At 37.0% G+C, this 21,785-nt stretch overlaps 1 protein-coding gene across 2 annotated transcripts in view; it reads right to left on the bottom strand.

Annotated features, from left to right (window-relative positions):
- Positions 1 to 204: 204 nt before the first annotated feature.
- ABCB4 (ATP-binding cassette, sub-family B (MDR/TAP), member 4) overlaps positions 205 to 21,785 on the bottom strand; it is a 58,597-nt gene continuing 37,016 nt past the window's right edge. Inside the window, exons 17-28 of one of the 2 annotated variants that reach the window (XM_004676874.2) lie at positions 20,850 to 20,996; positions 19,058 to 19,162; positions 17,512 to 17,589; positions 15,601 to 15,684; positions 14,415 to 14,618; positions 12,365 to 12,465; positions 10,439 to 10,579; positions 7,526 to 7,682; positions 6,249 to 6,446; positions 4,259 to 4,465; positions 1,209 to 1,355; positions 205 to 686 (exon numbers count right to left, since the gene is read on the bottom strand). In XM_004676874.2, coding sequence (XP_004676931.1) covers positions 483 to 686; positions 1,209 to 1,355; positions 4,259 to 4,465; positions 6,249 to 6,446; positions 7,526 to 7,682; positions 10,439 to 10,579; positions 12,365 to 12,465; positions 14,415 to 14,618; positions 15,601 to 15,684; positions 17,512 to 17,589; positions 19,058 to 19,162; positions 20,850 to 20,996 — 1,773 coding nt within the window. In that variant the 3' untranslated portion in view covers positions 205 to 482. The remainder of the gene's footprint in view (positions 687 to 1,208; positions 1,356 to 4,258; positions 4,466 to 6,248; positions 6,447 to 7,525; positions 7,683 to 10,438; positions 10,580 to 12,364; positions 12,466 to 14,414; positions 14,619 to 15,600; positions 15,685 to 17,511; positions 17,590 to 19,057; positions 19,163 to 20,849; positions 20,997 to 21,785) is intronic. The other variant, XM_012721076.1, reaches the window with a different exon arrangement.

The following is a 21,785-nucleotide window of genomic DNA, read 5'->3' as shown; positions in this document are numbered from 1 at the left end:
AGTGAAATTTCATTTTCTCTTGCTGATGTTCCCCCAGCTCTATCATCCATTAAAAAAAGAAATCTCTATTCCTCAACAGAATAATTTAGAAACTTACCAAGTGTAAGAGTAGGCTATTTACAATTTATTTTTCTTTTGTACATGTAAAATTATTTCCAGACTATCCTGTCATCTACCCATCTATTCAGAACCCTGAGAATTTTCTCTATGAGCATGGCTTCCATTAATTCTACTACTTTATCTGAAATTTGCTGTGTTTTTGCTTCTGACAACTCCTGGACAGCTAGAGAGCTGTTTTCACACTTCATTTACATAAGTGTCACTTGTAACTTCTAAATTTCAAAGTCAGACACCAAATTGAATGTTCTAAGTTGATCTGGATGTACCTATCCTTTATGATGACTTAAACTAGAAATTTCTTTTACAAGTCAGAGAAAGTATAGAATGATTTGAGTTTATTTTTAAGACATAACAAGAGTTCATTAGTTCTGTGTCCCAGTCTGAACACTAACCATAGAAAAATAGATGCCTTTCTGGGCCAGCAGTTGCTGGTGTGTGCCCTTCTCCTTGACTTTGCCATTCTGGAACACCACTATCACATCTGCGTTCTGGATGGTGGACAGGCGGTGAGCAATAACGATGCAGGTGCGGCCTTCTCTGGCTTTGTCCAGGGCTTCTTGGACAATCTATTGATAAATCCAAACAGAAGTCTTATCTCAAAAATTCTATACAAAAAATTTAGCATTACATGAAATCTAAAAATTTTACCATTCTAGCAAAAAGTGTTACTTCTTTTTCTATCTCTGACTTGAGCATTATGCATGTTGATTTATATATTGACATCTACATAGTAATGGTCTGCTCTTTAATTCAACTAAAATGGATTTTCATACTATAATATTCACAAGTATTTAAATTTACTTATTTTTTGTAGTCACAATCTATTATACACTTAAATTGTTCTCTTTTGTTGAGTATTTCATTTTCCAGTTTCAAGATTATAGTTAATGCTATTTATGCACGTTTTTCTTTTGAGTATTTTTTGTTTATAAAAATGTTTATTTTTAGAAAATATTGAAATAAAATACTCTTTCAAAATAACCATTATCTACATTTACTTTTTTCTCTGTTCATATTTTTTTTCCCCATGGTAGACGTACAAAAACTCTCTATTTTACAAATAAAATGAGACATGGGATTGGCCATACCTTTTCACTTTCAGTATCCAGAGCTGATGTAGCTTCATCTAACAATAGGATTTGAGGTTGTCTAATGAGGGCTCGGGCAATAGCGATCCTTTGTTTTTGACCTCCTGAGAGCTGAGTCCCCTTATCTCCCACTCTTGTTTCATATTTCTGCAAGTTAACCATTAAGTTAGTGAAGTTCTTATCCCCCCCAAATTAATAATGGCATACTGAATAAACTTTTATTTTGTAAGAGCCAACCATCAGTTTTAAGTATAAAAAGTATTTAGAGCCAAGTTTTTAAACTTAACAATATTCATTTTTAAAAGCAAGTTAGAGAACTACTGACTAACTCTCAATTGTATTCTATAGTAGAAATCTGAGCAACAACTTCTTGAATTCCTTTCTTTATCTAGTATCTATTGATCTGATGTTACCATGGTCCTAACAAGGTAAATGCTAATATTTGATGTTTTTTTTTAAAAAGATTTATTTATTTATTCATACAGAAATGGGTACAAGCCAGATGTGCAGGAGTGGTGAGAGGCTTCACCAGAGACAGAGTGGGGAGCATAACAGGCAGATTGACGAAGTACACTGTCGAAGCAGTTGGGTGGGTCAGGAGAGGTCTGCCACACCATGTGGATCACCTCCCTGGCCAAGGATTGAACTCGCTGAAGCAGCTGTGGCTAGCTTGCAGTGCTATGTGCTAACCCATTGTGCCACCAGGGAGGGCCAATATTTGATGTTTTAAGAAAGTTTAATTTGAAATACTCTTATGCCTGACAGAGCCTTATTCACTCTGTTTTAAATTCATTCATTCTGTGAAATACTTACTGAGTGCCTATTAATATCAAGGACTGTAGAAGATAGACAAATGAAGTCAGCTTTGTGTTTACCCTGAGAATTTATAGAGAAAACATACATATACAGTGCTTAATGCAAAGTCAAATAAGTATCAAATAGTATATGCAACATATCATGCATAGAATTAATATAAAAGAACAGGCAGAAAACAGAAATTGTGGAAACATGATGGTGGAGGAAATAACTAAACCTTTGTAGAAAAAAATGGGTCAAACAGCACAGAATGAATAAAGATGCAAAATTAAATGATTCAGCTTGTAGGGCTTATGCAATATGTACAACATGTGCCCTGAAGTCCAATGTCAGCTGAATTAAAAATTAAAAGCTGAAGTTTTAAAATTTTTTTATTCAGTAAAATACAATATTTTATTGATTTCTGTGTTTTGGTTGGTAAGAGTAACATAGAGGTTTTTAAATTTTGTAAATTACTCTAATTTCTAATTGTAGCAGAATACAAAAGCAGAAGTAATTAAGCTCCACTTCAGTTTACTCTACCAGAACCTCAGATGCTATACAAGTGTGACAATTATCCCTGGCCTCACTTTTAGGTATTACAAGTCATTTTCCCAGGAATACATGTTTTCTGGTTGCTGAAGGAAACAGTCACATGGAATTCTTATCTTAGATATTTTTGAAATCCACATTGACTTCATTTCACATTGACTACAATAATACCAACTGCCATGTGGTACTAGTGTTAGGGACAATGAATACTAAACTAAAATGACCGTAAACCAAAATTAATTAAAAATGGATCAAATATAAAATATGAAAGATTATAGACTTAAACAGAAAATATATAGGCACGTTTAGGAGAAAAATGAAGAAAACATTCTAGACCTATGGCAAGGGTAAGTTTCATTAGACGAGTATTAAAAGTAGTCTGTAAATGCAAAATTTGTTAAACCTCATCAAAATATAAAACTTAGGTTCTGCAAAAGATTCCTCTAAGAGGGTAAAAGAACAAGCTACAACTGGGAAAAAGCATTTTCCAATTACACATGTGCCAAAGCACTAAAAACTAGAATATTGGAATATTTCTCAAAATTCAGTAGTAAAGTATTTCAACTAAAAAATGCGCAAAAGACATGGGATATTTCAACAAAGAGGAAAGGTTTATGGCAAATAAATGATGTTCACTATCATTTAACATTAAGAAATGCAAAGTAAAGGCACAACGAGACATCATTTTACATTTCAGAATGGTAAAAATAGTGACACCGTAAATGCTGGCACAGAAGATAAAAAGGAAACATTTTAGTAGTTTGTTATACAACTAAATCCATATGCTCCAGTTATTGTACTATCGGCTATTTCTCCCAAAGAAGTAAACAGTTAGATTTACAAATATTTATAAAACATTCATTCATAGTAGCCCCCAAATGGAAACAATCTAGATATTCAAAGGTGAATGAATAAGCCAGAATTGAATAAAACTAGCCATAAAAAGGAATGAGTTCTAGATATACACAACTTCAGATATTATGCTGAGTGAAAAAAAGGGGAAAAAAAGCTAATCTTAAAAGGATGCATACTGTATGTGTGTTGTATATTCTTAAAGTAGAAAATTATACAAACGGACAACGGCCAGAGGTTGATGGACTGAGGGCAAAAAGGAGGTTGTGTGGCTATCAGTGGACAACATAAGAATCTTTGTGGTGATGGAAATGTTCTTTATCTTAACTGTGGTGGTGAATGCATGAGTCTTTATCTGCAATAAGTGGCACAGAACTGAACAACACTGGGGAAATCTGAATAAGATAAGTGGAGCATGCCAGTGTCAATGCCCAGGTTGTAAGACTAAATTATATTTTTGCAAGATGTCATTGGAGGAAACTGGGTGAAGGGTACACAAGATCTGTGTTGTAACTGCAGGTGAATCTATAATCATCTCAAAATTTAAAAAGAAAGAATCCTAAGATATAAACCAAATATGGCTGCAGTCTGGATGCCTGTAACCTCTAGTTTGTAACCTGAGATGTGTACTGAGTTAGGGTCTCATTTGCTTCTCACTGCATTTGTATGAGGGTGACATGCCAGTTATTTTCCCTTGTCCCAATATGGAGACTTGGTGTTGTGAACGTTCAATTTCTTGTGTGAGGTGTTAGTAAATAAAATTGTATTACAGGGCTTTGTTGGTTTATAACAATTGTTCTGGGAGAAGGAAACAGTGTGTAATTGATTCTTACTTCTTCCTAAGAACTTACATTGGGTAATGTCTCGATAAAAGGATGTATGTTGGCTGCTTTGGCTGCATTCACAATTTCATCCTGTGACACCACCCGGCTGTTGTCTCCATAAGCGATATTCTCAGCAATGCTGCAGTCAAACAGGATGGGCTCCTGGGATACAATTCCAAGCTGTGCTCTGAGCCACTGGATGTTGAGTTTCTTCGCTTCCTGACCATCTAGGAGCTGAAAATCAAAGTCCACAAACTATAAGAAGGACTTGAAAAGAAGAATACAACAGTAGGTGACTAGGTTAACCATTTAGAGGACTGTTTCAGGTGGGCACTAGCAATTTGTAAAAGCCCAAACCTCAAAACCACCAACACACCAAAAAAAATTTTTTTATGGTGATTAGAATATCCCTTATCTTCATCTGTATGGCAAAATGATAGCATATTTGATTCCATGCATTTATTTGTCTTGACCTGCCCTCATTCCAAATTCATTTATTTGTCTTGACCTGCCCTCATTCAAACAAGGGTATTATCCTCACCCTTTAAATTTACCTGTGTCTGTTGTCCCCTGAATATCTTGGAACTTTCAATTGAACTTGGTCCCTTTCCCTCAAGCATACCAAGGAGAAAAAAATTAGTAGCATAGCCCCCAGATTCTGAAAGTAGGTCAACTCTTGATCTGAGCCTCTGCTTTTCTTTTCACTGACAACTGCTAGCCTTAACGTTCTCCATCTCTCTTTCTGACATGAATAAAGGGCAGTGTCTTTGGGAGAATGGGTTGGTGGTAGTAATGATGGTTTTTTATTTGCTATCAGCAGAAGGCATGGTGCTTCTAAAGGAGCCTTGTGATATAGTGGCTGCAAATGCAGCTTCGTACAATGTAAAAACGCAGAACATACATCTGAAGAGGTATGAGTCTAGAGTGTTACATCATATATAGTGTTGTAAACCAAAGCTACCTCAATGCAAAAACAACAACAACAACAACAACAACAAAAAAAAAAAAACCACGGATAAAGGAACAGGCAAAAATAAGTTCAGCTGTCCACTTATTCTTGACCTTTCACTAAGGATAACATTTCTACCAAAGTCTCAGCACAACATACCTATAGAGTGATACTGATTGGCTCTGCTTATAGTTATAACCAAGGAATAACTGTAAAAGTGGAAGTGTAAGATTTTTCAGAAAGAAAGCTCTAAAGGAGGCTTGATGCATTAGTGATGAGCTACATCACAGTGTGAGGTTAATAGGTACCATCCCAAGGTAATGGGAAATGCAGGCATTATCAGTAAGAGCCAAAACTTCGCTTGGGAAGATAGCCATGAATTAGATACCAGAAAATCAATGATGAAAACCAAATGTGAAAGCACTTTAGGTGAATATCAAAGTCCATGACTGGACACCTATAGCTATAAGGCAAAACAGAAGGAAGTGGGAGGAGATAAACTAATAATTTGTCTGGGATTCTATTTAGAATTCTCACATGAATTTGTGGCCCATCTTTATAAACCACAAAGTAAATGTTTACTTATGAAGATCAGGTTGACTCACAAGGCCCAGACAGGGTAAAGTTTAACTTTATATTCAATGTTTTCTGAGTTACACTAAATTCCAGATATAGCAGATCCTCAAAAAACATTTCATTCAACATTTTGTTGCAACATTGGTGAGAAAAGGAAAATCCTGGTCAGCATTGAATGAAATGAAGTTGTTCAGGGGCTCCTGATTTCATTATGCATTGTTTCACTTAAAGATACAGTTTTTAAGAACCTACTGATAATGATAAATGAGGACTAACCCTATATGCTCATCTGTCCCTACATGAGGACTAACCCTATATGCTCATCTGTCCCTACATATATCTGTCTATTGTGCCAGTATGGGGGTTACAGAAAATGATTATTTTATCAAATAGGGTATAGTCTCGACCAACTTTTTTTCAAAATAGCAGTATTGGTTTGACCATTTGAAATGCAATTTGAAATAAATTTACTAATTTAAGATAATTACTCACCACTGTCCCAGCCAGGGGGTCATAGAACCGCTCAAGGAGCTGGACCACCGTGCTCTTCCCACAGCCGCTGCTGCCCACAAGGGCTAGTGTCTGGCCCTTCTTCACTTCAAGGTTCAGCCCCTGAAGAACGGGCACATTTGGCCGGGTGGGATAGTTGAACACAACTTCATTAAATGTCACATTTCCTTCGAATTTACCCTATAAAAAGTTTTAATGTTGCTGTAAGAACTGGTCGGATAACTACTGGAATAAAAAGCATTATTTCAAGGACACTTCACCAAAGACTGTAGCTGAGAACATAAAATTCATATTCAGTACAGCGCTGGCACTCATGAACACTTGAAGCAAGTCATTGGTTTATAAATGAAAATGGGAGATGGTGGTAGGAGTTGATTAGATATTCATGGTACAATTATTATCTAAACTTTCTTATTCATTTAAGATAAATATTTGGCTTTCCCACTAATGATTCTGAGGCTTCAGCCAAGCCAGTATTCCAAAGGCTTTGGAACTTAGAGTAGGTTCTGCTTGCTGGTTTAGTGATCAATTCTGGCCTTAAGCCCTGGCAGCCTCTCTATCTCACTCACTTGGCACAATTTTCTCAGAACACAAAATACCCAGTAATGTGCTAGAAAGACTGTTAGTCCCCACCACTTTATCCACAGTGCTTCTTAATGCATTTAAAGGAGGGGCAAAATGGACTAAGAGACTGTAGTTGCCTTATAATGGGTGAGGTGTGGTGACATGTATCTGAGGAGGTGGATCCCATGCCTCAGAATCATCTACAGTGTGATAAGCCAATGTTACCTGAAAAATAATCCAGCCGCATGTGCCGTGCAAAGAGCACAAAGATATTCAGAGTTAACTCTGGAGAAAATATAGGATTATTATTCTCACTGTGAATAAAATAGCTTCTTACCAATGTAACTCAGCCACTACAATGTGATGAAAGCCAGATTGCTAATGACATTTACATACAGAATGACATGCATATGTCTTCATGCATAAATAGCGAACAATTTTCATGGAAATTAATCCATTCCAGGTTTGCTTATTTAAAAAAAAAATTAGGTATGTTATACTTCAGAATCCTTGAAACTTCCTAAGAAAATTGAAAATGTCAGGAAAGTTGGCCAACGCCGCCCTACAAATATCACGAAGTAAGCTAAATAAATGTCAGTGTAAATTACTATACATTTATCCTGTAATGATCTAGCAGACAGCAAACCTTTCAGAAAACAATTAACCAAGAACTCATCAGACAGCAGAGAACTCACAGGCCTCAGCCCTTCTTCACTGTAGCTGTCAATCAAAGGTTGTCTTTCAAACAGCATGAATAAGTGGGCTGCAGACAGCTTGGCCTTAGCATAGTCTGGAGCAAAGGAACTAGCATGTCCTAGAGCCACTGCGCCAAACACAATTGCTGAAAACACCCTAAATAGAGAGGAATTATAAAATTAGCTCTATAGTTGAGAGTCTAAAGACATATTACTACCATTACAACATTGATCTTAATATATCCCAGTCCTCCCATTTCTATGATATTCCAATAACAAAAGCAATCCAGAGAAGAGGCAAAATGATCCACTTGCCTTTCTTTTCTGCCTTCTGGTTTTCTTTAAGAGCTTCTAATTTCCTACAGGTAACATAATTTTTGAAAGTTCAGTTCCCCCCCCACCAGGAGGGGGCTCATAACTGATTTTGACTTATGTACTTACGTAACTTTAGAAATTAATTATACTCTAAGTTGAGGAAACTGAAGCACCAAATGCTTTAGGATACTGGACAAGAAGTGATGTTTCCTATTGAATCTATGGCCCTAACTTCTAATTAATGATTTCTGCACCACATAGATAGTAATAATTATCAATGTTGTTAAAGAATTTTTATTAGGGAAAATAGCTTCTACCATATTTTTCTTTTATAATTAGAATCAGTAATGCTACTATCCTCAAAAAAAAAAAAATTGCCCTGAGCTAAAGGGCTATTTTTTAAATTATATGCTCTTTAAAGACTGGATATTGATTACAATGACTTTTAGGAAGGACTAAAGATTCTGAGATCTACATTTCCACCAAGCTATTCATTTCCCCCCCCCCCCACCAAAACTTAATGAGAATAGGTATTATAGGGGTTGGGGAGGACAAGTCCTATCTAGTAATGGAGAAGTTAAACATTTTCTTTTTTTAAACTTCTAAATCTGAGATATTAAAATGTGGTTACATGCATGGAATCAAGAATGGTAAATATAATAAGGATTCCCCTTAAATACTTGGTAAGGTTGATTTAAAAAATTAAATTTTAAAGTAGTGATGACAAACCCACATATAGCTGCCTAGCTTTCTTGTGTAGCCTGAAATGTAGCTTCCTCATGAAAGATTAAAAAGCTGCCTTCCAATCATCCAGAATTTACCACAAATCTGAAAACAAATATGCAAATAAAAATTTTTAAAAAGCAGCACCAATTTTCTCAGTGACAGTTTTGTATACAGCAAAAGTATCCTAAAATGTTATTCCTGATTGGACTTTTCAATGTGATATTGCAAACTGTTCTCTACGGTCTTTAACTTTCATCATCTCCCTCTGTGTTAGATAACTGATTTATTGTATTTACTTGTTATAACTGATTTATTGTACTATATATTTTCCATCATTGTGTCCTCCTCCTAAAATTCCTACCACCAGTTTCCTCTTGAACCTTCACCACTGTCCCTGGGCTCCTTTCCTCTTTTTTGAACACTCTTCCTCCCCTCCCTCACAGAATGTCTTTTATTTATGGTTGCCTGCTAGTTTTTTGTTTTGTTTTTTCTCCCTGACCCCTTATTTAGTTCCCTTATATTCCTCCTGTCAGTGAAGCCATTAGAATTTTTCTTTTTCTTTCTGGCTTATTTCACTGAGCATGGTCCTTCAAGCTCTGCCATGTGGTTGCAAATGGCACGAGTTTATCTTTTCCGATTGCTGAATAGTATTTCATTGTGTATATAACACACACATCTTGATCCAGTCACCTATTTTTGGGCATTTGGGTTGTTTCCATATCTAAACTATTGTAAATAGTTCATGAACTACATTAAAAGGTTTTCTTTCTTATCTCCTGGCTTTGGATGGGCTTGACAATGAAAGGTACTAACTGGGATGAAGGGTTTGAGGAAAAGTGAGGTCATGGTATTTGTTTGGTATTTGTTTTCTTGACTTCTAGATTGTTGTATTGTTGGTTTCCTCTACCAATGGCCATACAAAGGGTTCTGAAATCTCTTGCTCCTCTTACCCTTTCAGCTTGTCTTGAGGAGTTCTAGCTGGGCACTGCTGATGTGTCAATAGCTCCCCTATGTACTGCTGACCCAAATACTTCTCATGGCTTTGTAAAACAGACAAAGCAAACTTTAGCAAACTCTCCTCAATTACTGTTTGTGTTGCCTTTTACTTCCTGTGGGGTTTCTTACAGATAGAGGACACACACACACACACACACACACCTACTTTCTCATCATTTTTAATGTTACATGAAAGCAAAATAAAGGCTCTTACATACTTTCACCTTGTATTGACCTTGTTCAATAAAAGGTTGTGCATCACTGTTTTAAACTCATCCCATCAGAACAGAAATATGCCAAGTGTTCTTAAGAAGAATGGTTTCTCCTTGGCAAGACTAGACTGCACACTAATTGAATGTAGTTAGCATATTTTGAAAAGAAGAATGCATCAGTGAGAAAGACCACTGGTCAGCCTTGGAAACGAAGCAGAAAAAAAAAAAAAGGATAAGAGGCAAATATAAACAGGGCCATCTTAGTCCTGAGTAGGGGAGAGAGGGCTTATGCCATATTTCAGCCAAGATCATTGTTTGATTGCAGATAGATAACAAATTCTAACTCTGGTTTGAGTCCACGGTCACCAGCAAATTTCTAATTATGATTCATCTCTGCCTACTTTCTACAATGTGCAAATTTGCCATCTTCCTGACTGGCTTCTGCTGTATTACTCAGATGTTAGTTTATGATCATTATCAAGAATTTAATTTTAGTTCACTTTGCTGTATTTGGACTAGAGACAAACTCAGATTTCTATGGTAAAGTGAACTGTCTGACTTCATATTTGAACAAGTGAGGCTATTTTTTTCTGCTCCAAACTTTTGCATAGATCTATTGAAAATCATATTACAGAATAATCTTAACATTTTTAAGACTACTTACAGAATAACATCTCTGAAACGCATATGTCCATTCACAATGAGATAGGCACCAAATCGAAAACAACCAGCATAGGAAAAGTACATAAATGCTTGTGAAATACTAAAAGTAATTCCATAGACGTGTGCCTTCCGTACGGAATTCCTGAAAAACAAATCCATATATTCACAAACATTTCTTCAGTTTTTCTAAGAGCTGTGTTTCCAAAAGGACACACTTTTAAATCTTGTCAACCTGGCTTAACTTCTGCTTCCATTTGTGTTAGTTTGGTATATGACTTAGCCTCTCTATGAATTAGTACATTAGGGATAACCAGCATGATTTGTACAATGGAGATAACCAGCATGATATAAAATTGTTCTGCAGAGTGGATAAACAATATGCAAGTTTAGCAATATTTGCTCAAATGAGAGCTGTTTTTATCACCTGTTAGTATCTGATGACTCAGTAATCAACTCCTGTGATATAAATGTGGTTGATGGTTATGTCAAAAATAAAGGACATCAAAGTTAGAACTGAAGTTTGAATTCTCTGACTGATTTAAATACTATTATCCAGTTTTCTATGACTAATTATCATCTCATATAAAAATTCATTTTTCAAGCTCTAAAAAGTAGTCATTGAGGTTTATACAGACACATATGAGAAGTTCTTCCCCAAGCTACTTCCATCAGTCCCAATACGATTTGTTTTGTATCTTTCTAGTTAGATTTCGTGGTAGACATTTTAAAACTTTTAAATCCTCCAAAATTCGAAGTAGTACTGATTTGGATGGTGCTATGAATGTGGTGTTACAATACATAATATTACTAAACAATTTACAATGCTATTGAATCCTTAAATTGTAATCAAATTAAAAATTAGCTTAATCAGGCCTCCCTGGTGGCACAGGGATTAAAGTCTCAACACTATCAAGTTATCTCCAGCCACAGTGTCATGAGTCGATCCCCAGCCAGGGAGGTGACCCATATGGCACAAGAGACCGCTCCTGTCTCACCCACTGCTCCCTTCAGCAGTGTATTTCAGTAGATCTGCCTGTTCTGCTCCCACTTGTCTCTGGTGAGTCCTCTCACCCTTTGCCCCTCTGCCTTACATCCCATTTCTTGTCTGCATTAACAAGTAAAAATAAATAGTTAAAAAAATATCAGCTTTATCTTTTCATTCTTACTTAATTCTTTTGAAGTTCAAAATAAGCCATATAGCTTTATGTCACACTTCAAATGGATAGCAAATTGTGACTGCATGTGCTTTAGTATAAAATGAAGATGGAATTAATTGGAAATATCAATATCCCTTTTCTAATTTCTTAGTCTTTAAAATTATTATGCTAGCCCAAAATCTTGTAATATAAGTTGTGTTCAATTTCATTAGTGTTAAATATATTAAATTATTTTAAAAACCAGATCCTGGTTAGAAACAAGTGGCAAATACTGCCTTTGGAACTCCTTGAATTGTTCTTGTATAAGTTAGTGAATTCAGCCAAGTGTCTTTGTTTTCAGAATAGGATGGATGTGGTTCTCATCTAGAGAATACAGCACTTTACCAAAAAACTCAAGTCTCTGGTTCCAATGATACATTCTAAAGAAAATAAATATTTGAGCTTTTCCCTAAAATAAAGTTTATCCTGAATCATCCACATGAGTTGTTTATGTTGCCTATATTGGTGAACAAATACTTGAGCAATCCTTTGTATCTTTTAGCTCTGGAAGACCCAACCTTACTGTTTTCACAAGAGAAATAAAATCCAACCCTCTGACTTAGTCATATTAATAAGCTTATCATTATTAAAAAGAGGTCATTATTGAAAAGAGTTATCTTATAGCCATGGTATTGTTTGTAAGAGCAACGTTTTTATTACTTCAGTGGTGGGTGGGGGAAATTACTCTTAGATAAGCAATAAGTTTTTAATAAAAATCATGTGCTCATTACCTGTAAGCTCCATACAATTTTTCGACATACATTGATTCAAATTTTCTTTCCTGGGTCAAAGACACAACTGTCCTAATATTTTCTATTGCCTCTGTGGCAATCTGCAATGTAGAACAGATCTTCATTAGAACTGATTTTTATTTCTGAAATAGTGAAAAATATAAGCCTGTAGAAAGAATCCAGAAATTTAGGTTGGCAGGTTTTTAAAGTACCTCTAAAATAAAACTGGCAGTCTTAAAAGCGCCTCTGGTTATTCTGTGTCTAATGAGAGAGCAAGTTTTTGTATCACCAAGCTTTCGGCAAGCAGGGTGACCTAGGCATAATCTGACTCTGTTCTCTATGACCTGAGCTGATTCTTATCCTAGCCCTGCCATGACCCTACTTTATATCCTTGGTTAAAGTAATAGATCCTGCTTCTCCACAACTCCTTTCCATATGTGAATTCAGTGTCACAAATCCCTGACTGATCTAGGCCAAACACAATCAGTCTCTTGAACTTGGAGACAACTACTTGAATTAAGAGGTTAAGTCACCATTTTGAGGAGCCATGTTGGAATGTACAGGAAACTGGTCTGAATGTACAGTAGTTGAAGAATAACAAATGTGTATAGAGACTCATAAAAAAGAGGGTTTGTATATCTAAAAGCTATGCCTGACTTTGCAAAATTAAAAAAAAGATCTGCATCTCTTGTATTTCCATGACCTTTACATCATTATATAAAGATCACCCTTACATCTTTTATCCAAGCTAGTCAGAACAGTTTTTAAATTCGTATAGTGAAACCAACCTTCGCAGTTAATTGTTTATGACTTAGCTGATTAATTGAAATAATAGTATTTCAGCTAAATCATCTAAACCATTAGCTCAAGGAGCATAAGATTTCCATTTTAGGTTTTTATCAGCTTTCATTCTAGTTCTGAGCTACTGTAACCATGTGAGGGTAAGATATTTAATATTTTAGGGTAAGTAACTTTAATATAAATGAAAAATATCACCAAGCACACTTGGGTGGAATTCTAATATCACCTGTTACATGCCACACATCTAGAAAAACTCACTCAACCTCTGAAGGTTTTCATCCCTGTAGGTGAAATCTACCCCACTTCATACAACCATAGTAATGTGTGGTGCTATAGAAACTCTCACAACTTACATTCATTATCTGCTTCACCTCCTGATGTTGCAATAAAAGATAATGCTTATAGAGAATAAGAGTGAACAAATTCCTGTCTGTAACCTACACTTGAACACTTAAATACATGTATATGTCAATGAAATACTTTTATGTAGATTTAAACACTTATAAACATATATAGTGAGGCCATAGTGTGAAGAGTTTTGAAATTAGATCCAGGCATGCCTTTAACTTGTTTGTTTCTCAAATTCCTCATTTGTAAAACTGGAGAAACAGAATGATTTGCCTAAAGCGCTAGACTTAATAAGTAGGTGTGCTATAACCATGATTAGAGAACAGTAACCTCGCTGCCTAGACTTGTTGTGAGGATATAATGAGTTGCTGCATGTAAATACTTTAATAATCACACATACTAAGCTTAGCCCATGTAAACGTATGCAAACTGCCTTTAGCACATTTGCCAGATGCCATTACTGCCATCTGGTGGCTATCGACCTTAATTATAGAACTCAAGGTCAAGAAGGAAGGAACTCTCTTAAATACCAGCAAATATACTACCTTTAATAATTCACTTCCATATTCTACTTTAAGGACCCCTTATCTGTAAAATAGGAGTGATATCTACCCTAAAAATGGCATTGGGATATGAAGTGAAAGGTAAAAAGGACTTTGGAAATACAGAAATTCTTTAAAATAACCACTAGTTTAAGTGCTTTGTACAGGCTAAAGTCTTACATTAATTATACCATTTTCAAGTTCTGGGCATTAAAAATATAGTAAATTATTTCATGAAGTATCTAAAACCGTTGTATGAGCACAAATATCTAATTATTAAAACATGCATTTTGTAATAATTCAAATAAAACATGTCTAGCAATAACACTTATACTAAATGAAATCTTATTTGATCTGACCTTTCCAGCAGTTTCCAGTTCCTTTTTATCTCTTTTGGCATTTCCAGCCAACATTTTCATTTCAACGATTCCTGATACAGCAATAATTGGGACAACTGACAGCAGTAAGAGGGTTAACTGCCAACCGTAGATAAACGATATGATAATTCCAGTTCCGAGGTTAGCAGTATTCTGTGCAATTAAAGCCAATCTAGTCCCAGTGGCCTGGAAGTGAAAAACAGAGCAGCTGTGTTTAGGCTGCAAATCCACGAGTGACAGTTGAAGCTTCACAGATGAGGGTTTGTAGCCTCAATGACATTTGTTCCTTTCATTACAATAAACCCATGACCCCTGGGCTTATCATCAACAGTTTTTCTTTGTTCAGGCCTTTCAATTCTCGTTCCTCTCCTGTTCATATGAACAGGGCGCTACAAAATCAAATAATCAGCTGCTTTGCAGTGGGAATAGGCTCTGGAGGCACACACATTTTCCCAAAGCCACTATCTAAAGAGGAAACTAATACCAGTGTACTTAGGTATTTAGAGTCCGTCTGATCTGAAAGGGATGTTCATACACTCTAGGAGACCCTCTGTTATAAAGTGTACTTATTCTAACATATCATCCCCATAAAGCATACATACATGAATGCTTATGTAACTCAGATAAGAGGGCTGTTGGGAGTGGACTCATGGCTGACTCTCCCCTTCCTCCAGCTCTCTGTTGTGGGAAGCAGTGGGTGCAGAGAGTATGTGGGCTTTTAGGGTGAAGACCTAACCCAGGCAGAGCATAGCATTTCCTGGAGAAGTAATCTGGGTCAGGGTTGGGCATGTGAGCCTGTGAAGTAAGGGAAGGTTGTGTATATATTTGGTGGTTGACGTACAGGTGTGTGCACTCTTTACTGGATGGGAAGCAAGCTTGCAGTTCGGCTGCTAGCAGCCCTCTTATAACCCCCAGGGAAGGAGCCTTCAGATGAAGCCAGCGTTAAGGATGGAAAATTACTCAGAGGCACTCAAACAGAAGAAACCTGGATTTCTGATGATATTTTTGAGTCAGTGGGCCAATCAACTGTAAAGTCTAACCTTCTAATTGTTTTACGCCAGTTGGAGTTTTCTGTTATATCCGGCTGCAAACAGTTTAACAGATACAGCTATGCCACATGTTTATCAAAACCATGTTAAAGAAAAATAGCAGAGAGCAGTCTACATACTCCTTGAACTTGGGAGGCATCACTTGCAAGTCGTGTAGAAAGTGCACCGGTACTGTTTTTATGATCATCAAACCAGCTCATGTCCTATGGTACAAAATACACCTTTAAGATACTTCAAATTCAAAGAAAACAAGCAAGGAAAATCAGATGAATTCCTCCAAGCCTTCAACGTTGAGGAAACTCCACACTTAACCTGGGTAGGAGACCTGATATTCAGAGTAGAGCCCTGGAGCCTGCATGGAGCAAACACTCTCAGACTCCACCAGGACCCCAACTCCCAGCTGATCTGCTGAGACAGGTGAGACCACCCACGGGGGGAGGAGGCAAAGCACACCGCTTATCCAATAACAGCCACTCTTCTGGCCAGCTTCCCTAAGGTTGTGCAAATCCTATCACCCAGCCCTGACAACTTACACTTCCTCCCTAATGTGGTGCAGGTGGTGTCCCTCACAAAGGATGGTGGAGCTTGTGTTGGCTATGGTTTTCTATATTCTAGGATAAGAAACTCCCTATCATTTCTCACCATGCTTTTTTTTTTTTTAAAGATTTATTTATTTGTGCATACAGAACTGGGGTACAGGCCAGAGGCTCAGGGGCAGCGAGAGGCTTCACCAGAGACAGAGTGGGGAACAGAACAGGCAGATCCACGAAGTACACTGCTGAGGGGAGCAGCGGGCTAGTCAGGAGAGGTCTGCCGCGCCATGTGGTCACCTCCAGGGCAGGTGGGAATTGGACTCATGCGGAAGCGGCTTTAGATTCTCAGTGCTGTGCTTTAACCCGCTGCGCCACCAGGGAGGGCCCATGCTTTTATTTTTAAACAAACATCAGGAGGATGTACTTCGTATATTTTAATTATTAGCTATATATTCATACTATTTATTTTCAAATCAAGCAATTTTCCTAACATAGCAATAGCTCAAAAGACACTACTCTTGAAATATGAAATCTGCTCTGGGCCTTTTATGAACAGGAGTGTAATCAACAACTAGTAATCAAATGCATAATATTCTGGCTCCCTCTTAGGCCTACTCTGTAAACAGAGAACTCACATTTGTACATTTTCTCCACATTCCTATACTAGACTGAACTTTCCAAAAGGGCAAATAATGCATTTTATAATCCCAGCTACCACACACTGACATGTACATAGTAGATAACAACTGAGTGAATTAATGTAAAAACAGAGCTCAAGTAATACAGAAACAAAACTCAATCACCTTCACTTAGGAGATCCTACAGTTACTGTGTCCCATTGTGGTACATGAATACTCCCACCACCCTTTCCTTTGTTTAAAGTCAACCCTGGAGAGGTTATGCTAAGCAAATAAGTCAGAAGGAGAAAGACAAATATTGGATGATTTCACTCCTGAGGAATATAGAAAATAAAGGAACTGACAAAACTAAACCAAAATAAACCTTAGAACTATGACTGCAAAATGGAGACTACAGAGCAGAGAAATGGTGGAAAAGGGAACAAAAGAAGGGACCACAAGAATCTCTGATAAAGGAGTATGGGAGCTTGGATGGTGTGAGTGGGGAAATAAACATCTGAGGATGTGTGAGGCTATTCCCCTTAGTCATACAGTGTTGTAAAACAATATTGCCTTAATAAAGAAAAAAACCAAACAAACAAAGTCAGACCCAGGGCCAGAGAAGAGATACAGATCCTTGAAAAGATAACATCCACATGAACAGAGATAACTGCAAAATAAAAATAAAAACAAACAGTACCTAAATTAAGTATACCACCATGAAACCCCTGAAAGACCAGGATAATTTGCATGGCCCAGGCTAGCATTTGCATGAACAGCCTGAGGAGGAAAACAAGAATTGCTGTAGACCATTAGAACAAGAGGAGGCTTAAAAGGAAAGAATCTGAAGAAACCCAGAAGGCCTCTCCAGTGCACCTACCTGTCTAAGCATAGCTTTAAAAGCCATTGAGCGAAGCCTTGTGGTGAGGATCTCACCAGCTTTTCCAAACGTGAAGCCCTGGTTAAGAAAAAAAGCTGTTGTTCCTTGATCATCACTAATATTCTGCCACAAATGGTTATATTCACTCTCATTTTTACATTATCCATGGTTAGTAAACTGATTTTTACATGATTGATATGTTAGTCAACTATTCAAATAACAAATATCTAGGACTACATACTAATTCAATGTCTCAACATCCTTAAAAGCACCTGATCCTAGCTTCTGAGTCATTCTCAAATGGTTTAATTTTCAAAACTTTTAAGGACAATACCTCAGTTACATAGGTATGGCTTAATTACAATTTTCAGCAAGTTCCCAAAATCTTTAAACAAAACATTTGAAAATAGAAGCAAAAAAATCCTACAGGCAAATGTTTGGCTTATGTAGTATGGTAGGATGGGGGACATCTGTAGCACTGAACTCCGAGTTTGCAGGTCCTTGGTCACAGGTCCACCAGCTCCCAGACAGGGGCACAATTAGCTATTCTCCCTCCCCATGCCTCCTTGCCAGACAATTCCCTTCTTTGTCATTATACCACATCTAAAATGGACAGTAGCCCAGATGTCCACAGGGACTTGCTTCCAGGCAACCTGCGTGGGATTTCCCAGCGACAGTAAGTGCTGGTGTAGGAGTGTGCAGAGCCTTTTGGGAGAACACATCAGCCTTTTCTAAGCAAGAGGGTCGCTGTTCAGACCGTTCCAGGTGTCCAAGACTCAACTGTTCTGTCTTTCCTCTTGCTGGGTAGATTTCTCAAGGGCGATGTGAGCACCACAGTTCTATCCATCTGCCCACTGTTTGTGCAGTCTCCCAAAACACTTTTCTCTAACTAGTTCTGCTCCCTAACATGCCAGGGCTTGGGGCTAGATAGAATCATTGAGATACTACTGGCAAAGCAGTGATTTCAAAATGAAAGGTGTGGCTTCTTTTTGCCACTGCCAACAATGGTGAAAGAATAGCATGCTGGGAATGATTGTGAAATTAATTATGGATTAATGACTTAATGTATTACATTTGAAAGGCCTGTAGGGTGTTAACTGAATCAGAGACAACAGAGTTTGGTAAAAGTCTAAAGGGTCATTTTTGCCAGTACCTAAAACCAAAATAATGTAGTTCCAAACAGTTCTGTCAAGTAAGTAGGAGAAGTTCAGAGAACTTGTGAGATATTGAATAAAGAGTAATGACAAAGAAGAATGCTAATGTGTTGATTCCTTCCAGTTTACAACAAAGTTGAGTTCAATTGGTTTTTATTTTCTCCTGTGAACTCAGTCTCTTTCTCCTCTTCACTACTGACGGCAAACTTGAATACAGGTGGCACACAGGAGGTCACAATTCCTCCTAGTATAGAAATCTGTCTTCTGAAAACCATGTGACAATTTTGTGTATAATTCACTTCAGCCTAACATTTGGAAGCTTCATTAAATTTTGATTAACTTCTCTTAACTAAATAGAGACTGAACAAGAAGGGCAAACTATAGGCACCTACCTGGAGGAAGAAAGTAAAAAAAGAAATAATTCCCAGGCCTAAAAAAAGCAGTGAAAACATGTTGCACTTCCGCTGTTTCACTTCATCGTCCCCTGGTCCAAAAATCTACAAAAGAGTGTTTAAAATATTCCCTTGGGTTATTAGAATACTGTTTATACCTCTTAGAAGCATCATATTTTAAAAATAGGTCTTTGAATGTGTGGTTATTTCATTGCAAATATATAATGCCCTAAACTGGTAACCATTTTTAAGTGCATGATTCAGTGGCATTAACTACATTCACACTGTTGTGAGCCTTCCCCACCATAAAGCTCCTGTGCTCTTTCATCATCCCAGATTGAAACTCCCCTCCCCACCCCCAGGACCATTATTCTACTTTCTATGAATCTGAGGGATATGTGGTTATTAACATGGATTAAAATACTGCATATGGATAGTGTTTGGATGCACATTTTCTTTTTTAATTTCTTCTGAAATACTATTGGTTTATATCCTGGTTAGTATAGGATTTCTTCCTTTGGTCACCGTAGCATACCCACCACCAGTGCACTCATGGTCCTCTACCACAGTCCGTTGTTGGGTGCACATTTTCATGTTTGTTCCTCTTCCTCTGCCTGAACTTCCCTATGCAGCCCTGGCCCTCCCCTTCCTTGCCTTTGGCCAGACACAACTCTCCTGATCATCCTATGTAAAAGATCATCTCATTTGTAGCCACCCTTGTTGTGAAAATGCCTGTTATCACTTGACATGTATATATTTGATTTTTGTTTGTGTGTTATTTGTCTGAGCCAATACAAAATAAACTGTTTAAGAGTCAGACCTTCCACAGGGATTACAACTGAGATGAAAAAAATTACAAAATGATGTAAAAATAAACTATTATATTATTTAAAAAAAAAAACATTAAAAAAAAGTGAGACCTGGTTTATTTCCTACCATAGTTGTATAGTTTAGTATAGCATTTGTCACACAGGAGCTTCCTAGAAATATAAAGAAGGTCTACACAAATCTCAATTGCAAAAAAGCCAGGGACTGTTACATTTTGTAAGTTAAAAACCTTTGGAGGTCCTCTCTAATTTTTTTTTTTTGCCTGTGATCTTAATTGTAGACCAATGTCCAATATCACAAGATTAATAAACTTTTAACATGGTAGATAATAATTCATCTTTAACAAAAAAAGTTTCTCTAATAAAGTTAGAGATTGACAAAGGTGGTCATACAATATAAATGCAGGGTTTACCTAATATATTTCAGACAACTTTGTATAAATATCTCCTAGTGAGTTGAACAACTTGACCATGTGAATTTTCTTTCCTAATACTCTCCAAGTCTTGAAGAGATTGCTAAAGTAATTTATGCAGTGGCTATCATGTCTTAAATACCTATAAAATTGACTCCGCTAAATGTATACCAGGGATAATTCTATGTCATCTCTTTTAATACTCAGTCATCTTATCAGGTAGGTCTATTTCATAAATGAAAAACTGAGGCACAGAAAGGGAAAGTATCTTGCCCAGGTTTGCGCAACTAAGTGATGAAAAGTATTTGAATCCGGAGCCCAGCCTCTTAAATGCTAGAACTTAACTGCTCCCTGTCCTCTCCTCGCCTCTCTATAAATAGTTTGGGGGTAATTGCTGAACACCAGTTTTATCAAACACAGGAAGCCAAATAGAATGCCTCCTTCAGTGATTTTACAGTTTAAAATTTCATTAATTTGGAAACATTCGAAAGGTAACTATTCTTTTTGCCTGCATATTTAATTCATGTTATGAAGTGATACTTTCAAGCTTACCGCTATCATCTCAGAGAACAGGACGGAAAATGCTGGCTGAAGCGCCCCATTGGCAATGGCACATACTGTTCCCACAACAAAGTAGGGCCATTCTGTTTTATTCAGTTTTAGGACCTTCAAAAATGACACTGGTGGCACATTTTCATCCTAGAACACATAAATACCAGGACAAACTGTGATATCATTTATTAGAGTTTATAGTTATAGAAAAGATGTGACATTCATTGCCCTCATAGATCTTGCAAAGCAGGTTTGGATAATGACTACTTGCAGTGAATATGGAAAATAACAAAGCACACTATGCGGATGTATTGTTCATCAAAGAAACATGCTGTGACACCCAAGTCTTCAAGGTGTGACTAGCTCCTTTCTATTCTAGCCCCAAACAATGAGCAGAAGGAAAATCTGGGGACAAAATGTCCTAGAATTGAAGTCCAGCTCTGCATTTACACAGCCTTGTGACAGTATGACAGTCATGGTCAGGCCACAAGAGTTGAGCTGCAGTTTTCTCTTACATAGTGATATGGCCTTGCCTTTCTATGTCTGGGTCAAATCAACAATGCCTGGGAATTGATGGATAACAGCTTTACAAATGTAGCATACCATTTAAATTAACAGAGAACATGGGTCTGGTCTCCTCGCTCGGACCTCTGTCCACTGCTATCTTTTCTATGACAGGCTCCCAAATTACAAAACCTTATCAATCACGTCCTCTTAAACTGCTGTTTCCTGTGCACATTTCTCACATGGATTAAAATGCTTTGTGATTTTTTTTTCCTCTTTGTATATAGGTCTCCTTTTCTAGTATGTGAGGTTTTTTTTGTTTTTTTTTATTTAAACATGAAGACAAGGTTTTTATATTTCTAAATACTAGGATACATCTGATTCTCAGCAAGTTCTGAACTAAATGTCTGGTCAAGCATAAAGAATTTGAGT

The sequence above is a fragment of the Condylura cristata genome, unplaced genomic scaffold (genome assembly GCF_000260355.1).
Source record: "Condylura cristata isolate star-nosed mole 26May11 unplaced genomic scaffold, ConCri1.0 scaffold00005, whole genome shotgun sequence".
Taxonomy (NCBI): Eukaryota; Metazoa; Chordata; class Mammalia; order Eulipotyphla; family Talpidae; genus Condylura; species Condylura cristata.
Note: the sequence above shows the minus strand (reverse complement) of the source record. Positions and strands in the feature narration are given on the sequence as shown.